Raw genomic sequence first — 11712 nt, 5'->3', positions numbered from 1 at the left:
ATGGCGAACACTGAGGAAACTCGGAGTTGGCAAGGATAGGAACAGGTTGATACTGAATCACAGCCCTGATGAATTGAATAATTTCTTTGTGGATATTCCAGGGACATTGGATATGGCACAAGAGTATACAGACCAGTACAGGACAGCTCGAAGGCAGGATGAGTTCTACTTTGCTGCGGACACTGAAGCCAATGTACTGAATGCAATCTTGTCCATCAGGAGTGAAGCTGTTGGTGCTGATTTGCTTCCAATGAAATTTATCAAAATTATTTTGCCTATTGCCCTTCCATTCATCACACATCTCTATAACACTTCACTCATTTCTTCTGTTTTCCCCACTGAATTCAAAACCTCCAAAATCATCCCTCTCAATAAAACTTCCAATCCTTCCTCTCCATCTGATTATCGTCCAGTTGCAGTGCTGTCTGTCATGTCCAAGGGGCTAGAAAAATATGCACATGAACAAATTAATGGTCATGTTTCAACGTTCAATCTTCTCAATAAATTCCAATCAGGCTTCAGGAAGGGATACAGTACTATGAGTGCCCTTTTATGTGTAACAGATGATATACGCTTGGCTATGGATAATGGACAGCTCACTCTGATGGTACTGATTGATATGAGTAAGGCCTTTAATTCAATATATCATCCTCTTCTGCTTAAAAAAATGATTAATCTGGGTTTTTCAGCCAACAGCATTGCCTGGATTAGATCATATCTAGCAGATAGACAGCAGTGTGTACTGGCAAATGGAGGTCAATCTGGGTGGCGAGTGGTCAATAGGGGTGTGCCACAGGGATCGGTGCTGGGCCCTCTGTTATTCAGCTTATACATTAATGACTTACCTCACAGACTGACCAATACTAAATATCACATGTATGCTGACGACCTGCAAATTTACTTGCATTTTGACATTGACGACTTTGACAACGCTGTTAACAAAATGAACTTTGACTTACTCAGCATCACGGAATGGACATCACAACATGGTTTAAACATTAATGAAAATAAATCAAAAGCAATAGTAATAGGACATAATAGACGCTTACCTAACCTTGACTATGCCAATGGACCTTTTGTGACAATAAATGACCAACAGTTGGAGTACTGTAATACAGTAAAAAACTTGGGTGTCTTAATGAACAGACATCTCGACTGGACCGAACACATTACTAGCACTTGTAATAGGGTCTTTGCTGGCATACATTCTCTGAAGAAGATCAGCCCTTTTCTACCTTTTCAGGTAAGATTGATGCTGGTAAAGACCCTAATCTTTCCGACCTTTCTCTACTGTGACGCTGTTACCCATGACATGACTGTGGCACTGTCCGATAGGCTTCAGAGAGCTCAAAATTATTGCTTAAGATTTGTTAATAATCTAGATCGAGGTGAACATATCACTCCCTACTTCGTTCAGCTTAACGTGCTCAGGCTCAAAAGGTTTCGATCCTACCGCATACTTATGTTTCTATTTAAACTAATCGCCAATAAGAGCCCTGATTATTTGAGTATTAAATTTAGATTTCTGGGAGAGGTTGGGAGAGGTGGAACTAGAAATAGTTTGTCTGTGTTGACTGTGCCTAGGCATCGTACGGTGGTCTATAACAGGTCTTTTCATGTGACTGCCTGCCGACTGTGGAACTCGCTACCAATGGAGGTGAGGGCAATTCAGCGGCAATCCCAGTTCAGTGCGGCTGTCATGAACTTTGTGAGGGGGGCTGGCTGGAGCGACTTATAGCGACTGTGTATTGATCAATATATCTTCTTTGTACGTGTGTGTGTGTGTGTGTGTGGTGTGTGTGTGTGTGTGTGTGTGTGTGTGTGTGTGTGTGTGTGTGTGGTGTGTGTGTGTGTGTGTGTGTGTGTTGTGTGTGTGTGTGTGTTGTGTGTGTGTGTGTGTGGTGTGTGTGTGTGTGTGTGTGTGTGGTTTTTTTTTTTTTACAATCAATTAAATATAAATGTGATTTACTTATTCACTTCAAGATTTATAATAATATGTAGGAATGGAATGTATAGCAAACACTATAGTTGTCGTTTTTGTATTTTGTATACATTAGGATCTTTTTTTTTTTTTTTGTTCACTACAGTGATGAAGTATCACTACTGTTAATCAGTATTGTTATATACATTTTTTTTCCAAGTTAATTTATTTTGTTCTCTTTTCAATTATTTAAAATTTGTTATTATTTTAATAAGTAGATATAGTTTGTTTTTTTCATATTGTTTGTAATATTTTTTTTTCTTTATCATATTATTTGTATTTTTTTGTATTGTTATCTTGTAATAGAGAGTTAAGTGTAAGAGAGGGCCGACTGCGCCCTAACTTCGCTCTCTACGAAAATAAAGGCAGTCATTCAATTCAATTCAATTCAATAGTGAATCTGTGTAATTTTATATTAATAAATAAAATAGAATGTATTATGTGTGTTTTAATGGCGACTGTGTGCTGTCAACTGCTGCCATCACATGTTGTCCACCCCATCAAGATTTTATAACGTGCACCACCACACTATACACAGTTACCAACGTAATTTGATTTTGCTGCACTGTTGATCCATATAACCTACTAACTATTTTACGTTGCCATGTTGCAAATTGGAGTGCAGGAAAAATTTTTCCCGCACTAGAGCGGGAAAGTGATTCTTTGCGTTTGTAATCAGTGCAGCAATGGCCATTTAACGTAACTGTAGGAAAAATAATTATTGAGCGGTGTATGATATGAAAAAAAACATCGTAATAACTAAAGATGAAATAGGTAATATTGTTATGTTATGCATATGGGGATGGGAGTGTGAAAGCTGTATAATAAATATGTCCAGGCTTGAACGGAATTTAATGAATTTCACCTACTCTACTGGAGTAGAAATTAATCCATTAGGTTCTGTTCCATTTTTCATTTCTTAATTTGACATTATTGAGCAGTGTTTATATATCAAGCATAAGGTCCTATAGTTTCATCAGGTACTTATGGATGAGAATACTGCGTGAGGTCTACTGTTCACAGAACTACTAGTATGAATATGATCGTGTAAGAACAACAGGCATAGCCCAAAACTATTATGTTCCCTAATTTTGATAAATAATAGCATGTCCGAAAAAATAGGTCATGTTCTTATTGTGGAAAGTTTAAGTTCAATTTCTGTCCAAAAACATATATGCGCTAGAAATTTTGAATTTAGAATGATGAAAACACCAAATATTGTAACCTATAATACTGGGGTGTCTCACTATAGGTTTAACAGCCGAAGACCATTCTGCATTAAATATGCAACAAAAAATGTCCAGTAAAATTTTCTTATATCGAACTTACTTTTCGAAAAAAGGTCTATAACTAGGAAACTATCAGTCAAAATCTAATTCTAATAATATGGTTGTGAAGAGAAAGAAATTTCCAATAAGATTCATATATAATTTGTTCCTTTGACGTTTTTGAACTTCTTATCAGTGCTCAAAGTTGAAAAAAGTACATTCGTGGATTTCAAAGCCAAATTTCAAACACTTTGAACGCTCATGAAAAGTTCAAAAACGGCAAGCAAAGGAACAAATTATATTAATCTTATTGGAAATAGCTTTTTCCTCCACCTACTGTCTAAAGTACTTACTTTACTCCCTGAAACCTAATACTAAAGTGTCACTTTTTCGCTCTCGGTAGTAAAAAACAGAAAACCTCCCTAGGGAGCAAAAGTGACTCCATTTAAATAACATGGGGAGCATCTCTATTTTGAAACTTACATTGTAATAGGTTAGAAGGTCTAAGCTCAGATGAGAAAGCATAATAGAGGTGTCTGTCATTGAGTCAACTGAATTCAATACCACAACCAGAAATTTGATTAACTCATGAAATATATGTTTGTATGATAATTATTATTTATTCTTAATATTGGTAGACGATAAAAATTTATACAATTTTTAAAATATTTTATTCTATTCAAAATACCAGCCAACAAATTTTTTGATAGATAATAGATAGATAGATATTCAATCCATTCAACACAGTGTACTCATTATTACACAAGCAAACAGTTGAACGTCGTCAAATTATAACAAAATAATATAGTATCTACTAATTAAAATAGTAGCTTCCTTCAATGATCCTCCAAATACTCCTGCACCGTGTAGTAGGCTTTGTCTATAAATATTTTGAAGGTCGGTTTTAAAATCTATTAGAGGATGCTGTGGATGCACGCTTTAAATGTATAGGAAGCTTATTATAAATTTGCAGCCTGAGTAACTAGGCTTACCCTCAAAAAGCTTCCTCCTATGCGCTGAATCGCAAAGTTGTCTCTGCCTCTAGTGTTGTAGGAGTGCGTATCGAGATAATGTCAGGTCCATTCTATTTTTTACAGTATGCATGATCATTCTAAACTGTAAATCGAAGGCACCGTCAGCAGCGACAATGATCTGAACGCATCTCTACAGGGGTGATTAAATCCAAGATCTGCAATTCAAATCTGAACCGCGTGATCTGGAGTCAGCCATTTTTGGTAGCTGCTCAGCTGATATAATTGTTACAACTTTTGCCGATAGATAGCGCAATCGGCAGTGCCAATCAGACGACCGGTTTTTAGGTTTTAGATTTAGGTTATGTTGTTAGGAATCATTGTCACCAATACGTAGGTTATTAGAATGATTTTATTTGCAGTTTCTATAAAAAAATGTAGATGGAGGAAAAATGTTGTGTTCATCACGAGCGAAAAATACTTTTTCTCCCTCAGGAAAATTGCTGCCCTCGGCTTCGCCTCGGGCTTCAAACTTTTCCCACAGGGAGAAAAAGTCGTACTTTTCACTCTAGATATACAAATAACTATTTCTTCACAACCGTATCCTTAGAATTAGATTTTGACTGATAGTTAAAAAATATCGAAATATCGATGTACTTCCAAAACTAAGGTCGATATAAGAAAACATTACTGGTAACTTTTGTTGCAAATTCCATGTAAATTCTATAGTTAAGTGATTGGACGACACGACTGAGTTTTTAAAAATTGAAACTTTATTAACACTACAACTACAGAAAATACCGAATTAAAGAATTTCGGGAGCCGAGTGCTCTCGTCAAGAGTTTGAGTAGAACTAACTGAAAATAATTAATTGAGACATAAAGAAGACAATGCTAGTCAGCTATATTCTATAACAAAGGGTTGTAATAAGAATAAGAATAAATGCTTTTTATTCCTTCAATGCATACATACAATGCTATCGGAAACGTCAGTCAACAATATAATACATAGTTTTAAGTTTTGATTATACAGTGAAAGTTACACTTAGTACGATTTGATATGACAATACAGAAAAAGTAACATGTATCGATAAATACAAATTGTCTTGCATTAGATGAAAAACTGAGGAAGAACAATTAAGTACATTTACATGATTAGTAGCCTATTGAATTATTTCACTACCTATTTGACTTGAAAATAGTCCTTCACTGGTAGTTGGAAGAAATCTGAAATTGAGTATAAAGGATTATTCAATAGTAGGCGCTCTAGGTTTTTCTTATAAATTGGCATTGGTAGGTTCCTGGCTATCTCGGGTAATGTGTTGAATAATTTCAATGAAACTTGATTTGGACTTGTTGATATTCTTTTGAGTCTTGTATATGGTATATCTATTTTTGTCTTATTTCTAGTATTATGACAGTGAATGTCAACTCTGCGGCTATAAGAACCTAAATTATTCTTATCTGGAGGAGAAGTTTGAAAGCTACCAAACTGTGCACTGTCATAATTTTCTCCTTTATAAACAATGGCTTACAATGCTCCAGATAAGTAGCGTTACATATAATTCTTATAGCTTTTTTCTGGAGCAAGAATACTTTTGAACCTCTGGGCGCAGCCCCATAAGACTAAACCATACGTGTAAACGCTTTGAAAAAAGGCAAAGTAGCACATTCTCAGGTAATTTGAAGGAACACAGTCCTTAAGACTGCGAAGGAGATATAAAACCCTACTTAATTTTGAGCAACACTTTCAATATGGGGTATCCATGTAAGTTTCTGATCTAATGTTATGCCCAGAAGCTTTGCACTATCTACTCCCTCACTAATCTTTCTGAGTCCAAGCACCAATGTTTGAGTCTTGGCTGTATTTAGAAACAGGCGGTTTGCTCTAAACCAGTCTGAAGCCTCACCCTTACAGCTAGACATTTTTTGATGGAGGACACCCAGATCCACATCGTTTGTGACCAAAGATGAATCATCAGCATAGCAAACTATTTTAGATGAAATATTCAATCCTATATCATTCATCATCACTAGAAACAATAACGGTCCCAGTATGGACCCTTGAGGTACTCCGTGTGGTACATTAAGTGGCTCAGAAATATTGAGTTAATACACACTGACTGAGTACGACCCTCCAAATAGGATCCTAAAAGTTTAAGAGTATTGTCATGGACACCAAGAAACTGTAATTTATTCAACAAGATGCAGTGATCCACGACATCAAATCCCTTACTTAGATCGAATAGAATTAATCCTGTGTATTTTTTACTATTAAAGCCCTCCTCAACTTCGGTTATAACTGATTGCACAGCGTCTATTGTTGACTTCCCTTTTCTAAAACCATACTGGGAATCTGTAAACAAGCAATTTAATTCAAGGAAGTCATAGAGTTGGGTTGCGATAATATATTCTAGGATTTTTCCAAAGATAGGTGGGATGGAGATTGGTCTGAAGTTATCTGGAAAATTTAAGTCACCCTTCTTATGAATCGGGATGGTTCTTGAATGTTTCAGCAAGGATGGAAAAACTGATGATTTTATACATGCATTTAAAACTGTGGTGAGCGGCTGTAAAATGAATTCAATTACTTCTTTAATAAGGGAGCTAGAGTGAGAAATATGTCTTTGGTGGTGGAAGACTTCATTCTAGAAACTATTTCGAGGACTTGAATACAGGTTACTTCTTTTATTACAAAAGTTGCCTGCGTTTTTGGGGAAGAGTTCAGCAGGTCAACACAGAAATTTGTGACGGCTCAATATCTTTATAAATTTTCTCATGGAGCTGATAAAGTGTTTGTTGAATTCCCTTGCTGAGATAGAAGTAGCGGTAGATTTAGCGGGCTTGGAATTATTTCGAATAATTTTCCAAGCTGCTGAGCATTTATTGTTAGCTGCTTCAATCAAATTCGCATTGTGGTTTAACTGAGCCACTTTCAATTCACTTCTGTATAGCTTTTTAATACTATTGTAAGTCAACCTAGCTGATTCTGTACCTTCTTTTTTCAGTTTATAGTAGGCAATCAAAACGTAATTCTTAAGTATGTTCAGAGCCGGTGAATTGAGAAACTTTTTAGCCTTAGATTTATTGGAAATATCCGGTCTACGTTTGACAACTGGAAATGAGTCCAAGAACAAACCGTTAAACATATTGAAAAATGCATTAAAATTGTATTCAGCCCTGTCATGAATGGTTACTCTAGTCCAATCGACCAAACTAAGTCTATAGCAAAACCAGTGCAATGCCCTTGAGGTTATTGGCCTGAAACTCTGTGGCTGCAAACTCTGTTTTTTACCAGAATTTCCCGAATTTAAATTTGATCTCACAAAGAAACATAGTGCATCATGATCACCTAGTGCTAGCGGGTCAACCTTAACACTAAAATCTTCAGGATTTAAATCAGTAGCTATATTATCTAGTGCAGAATTATGTCTTGTTGCCTCAAAATTTGTCAGATGTAAATCCAGGGACTTTAATAGATTTATTAAATCTGACCTTCTAGAATCCATTGATAGAATATTTACATTAAAGTCTCCACCTACGATAATATTTATTTTTTTTTTCTTATATTTATTCAGAGATAAAATTAGTCTCTCCAAAGCACTGAAAAATATTCCAGGTTACCATTAGGCGATCTATATATCACTATGATGAGAAGTTTTAATTTTTAACAATAACTCCGGCAATTCATGGTGTAATTCAGACTATGAGATGACAAATCAAGAGGCTGGACATGGTACGAATACTTGTTGGAAATAAATATATAGTGTAATGCTACTACTATAGATATTTAACTTATGATCTTCGGCTGTTACACCTTTAGTGGGAGATACTGTATAGTAATAAGCGCCTTCCATTAGTAACCTAATAGTGGATAGCTGTGATTCAAGTTGATTCTTGTTGAGGCAGGACAAGATCAGGGGAAAGAGAAGTGTAGGACGTAGAAGATTGCTCTGGCTATGTAATTTGAGAGATGCAATTCAGTTATTCTGAATTACACAACAGGCCCACATTAATATGAGATTTGTATGGCTGCAACTCAAAAGAACTTTCTGGGCTCCAATTAGTAGAGTGAGAATCGCTGTGATGATTTCCAACCTTCGATAGGAGAAGCAACCAAAAGAAGAACAGTCTATTCTTGTACAAATCTTATGAATTGTCTAACATTATTGTATATTTCCTCCTTTTGGATTGTTCAAACTTATCGTGCATTGTTTTTTCTTGAATTGTATTGTGTTGTGAAAATGAAATCTATCAATTTTAATGTATGATTAGCAATAAATTGTAATATTTGTGTTGTGATTTTGCAGAAATTCGACCTGCGCGAACTGGAAGAGGCGACCGAGTACGACGGAGGCTACAGCCAGGACTCAGCAGTAGTCGCCACTTCTGAGATTGTGCATGAGCTACCGCTGGAGTCGCAACGCAACTGCTGCAGTTCGCGACGGGCAGCGACCGGGTGCCGGTCGGCGGGCTCAGCAAGCTCAAGCTCATCATTGCCAAGAACGGGCCCGACTCTGACAGGTCAGTCCATACTATATCCTATCACAGTAATTAGTGATAACCTGCTCATTCCAAAATTCTGTAGTGTTTAAATGACTAATGATGACATTTATTTTTATTGTAAGGGGAGGTAGAAGCCGATTTTTTTCCCTAAACTTAAAGAAGAGGGGTGCTTCTTCTGGCTTAAGGGGGCACCCCCCTATTATTCTCTCTTCAATATTTGTTATATTGAAAGCCTAATAAAACAGACTACAAAAAGTTGAGTTGATTGCAGTCAATGTACATTCTACAGTACATTCTAATCAGGTACATTGATTGCAGTGAACAGCAAAAATATGGAAATTAAACCAGCTGTGTCGGGAGGAATGTTAAAAGATGCCTACTGCACCTGCGCATAGTGTCTTAGTAGGGATTGGAAAAGAACGACTGGTTGACTTGGAACAGGTTTTGGAAAAAAGTAGCCTAAATGTTCTTTAAACTTTAATTATGTTTTGTTTTTGTAACTCAAACGTATGCACTGAACATACAAATGCCAAAATTAGTTATTAAATTGATAGCTTTGAGAATGATCTACTATTATCTAGCCAATAGACTCGCTTTGCTCGCCTTAGGCTGGTCACTAACTTGTAGAACATGCATGAACATTTTTATCGAAGCTTTTCGCGGTGATTTTGCAGCTGTGGTGACATAAAAATGTGAGAAGACTGTGCATTGCATGCATGGTCTACCGTTAGTGGCCAGCCTTATGCCTAGTTCACAAGTTGCACCGGTCGCTGGCCACGTTTGTCTTGCCAAGTAAGCTTGGCCACGTTTGTCTTGCCATCCACATTGCAATGTGACCAGTGCCCAATCAAGGCATAAATCCACGTTAGACACTGAAAATATTTACTGGAAGGAGTAAACGTAATAACAATTGATGACAATTAGGAGTATAGCAACTCAATTACACAGAAAAAACTGCAGAGCAGACGAGAAAACAGGAAACATCAAGCATTGGTTGACTAGAGTGTGGATGGGTGGTTTGCCAGCTCTGGTCTTCATTGACCAACCCAGCGAGTTGGCCTTTGCTCTACAAAAATCGTATCGATGGCCAATGGAGGCGAGCACTGACAAACCTCCCGCGAGGACCCATCCAGACTCTGGCGCTCGTCGTAATTGTTGTCTGCATTGGGCAATATTGTGTATTTATGAGACTCCACTATGAGACATTATGTTTCTAGCCAGGAGACTCCGCCATGCCACCTGGACCCCCGGCTGAGGCCAGAAATGAGACCCTGTTGCAAGGGTTTATAAAATAAAAGCTTATAGCTCAGTAATTTCCTAACCAGCTGACTACTGGAATTAGTCGTGTGTAATTTTATCATGCCAGAAGGCTCGTCTTCATTTTTCCTTCAAACTTGTTCCCTTAAGATCGACTTAGGACGTATCTTTCTAAGCTCTCTATACACAAATTTTCTTGACTCTAGCTGAACCAGTGTACCAAATTTGAACTTTTCTGTTCGAACTCGAGAAATCTGAGAAAACGTTGAAAACATTTAGGAGTTATTCAAAGCATTCTTAACACAATATTTATACTCTAATTTCATATTAAAAATTAAAAAACCTGCCGATTTTGGCAAAAACCTATTATGCTTTCCATTGTACTGATTTCATGAATAAATAAATAGTAGAATAGTTATTAGTCCAGTCGAGGAAAGGTTATAGAGGGAAAAGTTGGGAAGACAATTTTTGAACCCGCAGTTCTGTTTAGAGTAGTAAGGAGGTAAACATATCAAAAGTCCCCACGCCTACCCCCTGTGCTAAGAGGATGGGGGTGGTTTAAAGGTACCATTTTTTAGTTTCTCGCATAAAACTCAAAGACTATGTATCTTAAGGACTTGGACTGTCATATAACAAATTAAAGCTTACATAATTACCTACAATATGCATCTACAACTTTTTCCATATCCCCTCTAGTTTTCGAGATATCCGCTCTTGAAGGTGTGATATTCTTGAAAAAAACATGTTTGCCACCAATTTTTTTTTATTTTTGCTCTCATGACTTTTTAAAAATCGATGGAAAAAATCAATACTGATTATGAACTTATAGAGCATCAAATTCTCTTCAATCTGATGTATAATTTCCCACTTTACGGATTTCCTATACCTTTGCAGCAGCTTTAGTGTGAGTATGAATATCAATTTTGCAACAATAGACCAATTGACATAGGAATTTGGAGGGAATGTTTTAAACAAAATTTTTGACTTTGCAGCTTTGTTGAGACTAGTTAGGAGGAGATCATATCAAGAGTCCCCATTCCTAAATCATGTGTGTTTTTGAGCATTCATTGCCTGGACTATGTGTCCACCTGTTGGTATAGCTAGATTTGCTGCTTTTCATGTTTTATTATTAATTGAATTTTCATTGATGTTTACGAGAGTACTATTTATACATCTAATTTTGATTGTTAATTGTATTTTGCAGGTTACCAACAGCCCACACCTGTTTCAACGTATTGCTTTTACCAGAGTATGAAAGCAAGAACAAACTCTACGACCGATTACTAAAAGCCATCAACTATTCGAAAGGATTCGGCATGCTATGAAAACTGTGCTGAAGGACTAATGTAAAATAATTTTAAACGTGCTGAGTTTCGATGTGATGTGATTAGAAATGATATTGTGACAAAAGTACTCTCCGTTTATTGAAATGAATTGTGAAATTGTGTAACCACCCATTGAAAAGTGTAAGTAAAGTATTGTGAATGTGTGTATTCATCACCCTTTGGAGAGAGTAAAAAGAGTATAGTGTCAAAGTTTTCCCCTTGGAAGGACTAAAGTATTTTGCAAGAGTGTTTCCGACCCTTTGAAAGACTAAAGAGTGTATTTTGACATTGTAATCCCACCCATGCCTATGAAAGGACTAAAGAGAGTATTGTGCAAGAGTGTATCCAACCCTTTAAAAGACTAAAGAGAGTATTTTGACATTGTAATCCCACCCATGCCCATGA

The 11712-nt window shown here is 36.6% G+C and overlaps 1 protein-coding gene across 1 annotated transcript; it reads left to right on the top strand.

The window, feature by feature from the left end:
* The first annotated feature begins 6715 nt into the window (after positions 1–6715).
* LOC120353773 lies at positions 6716–11441 on the top strand. Its single transcript, XM_039438577.1, has 3 exons — positions 6716–6781; positions 8530–8743; positions 11187–11441. Exons 1-3 carry the CDS (start codon positions 6716–6718, stop codon positions 11267–11269), a joined length of 363 nt encoding a protein of 120 aa, XP_039294511.1. The 3' UTR covers positions 11270–11441.
* The last annotated feature ends 271 nt before the right edge of the window (positions 11442–11712 follow it).

The sequence above is a fragment of the Nilaparvata lugens genome, chromosome 12, assembly GCF_014356525.2.
Source record: "Nilaparvata lugens isolate BPH chromosome 12, ASM1435652v1, whole genome shotgun sequence".
Taxonomy (NCBI): domain Eukaryota; kingdom Metazoa; phylum Arthropoda; class Insecta; order Hemiptera; family Delphacidae; genus Nilaparvata; species Nilaparvata lugens.
This window is presented reverse-complemented; position numbering and strand designations above follow the sequence as displayed.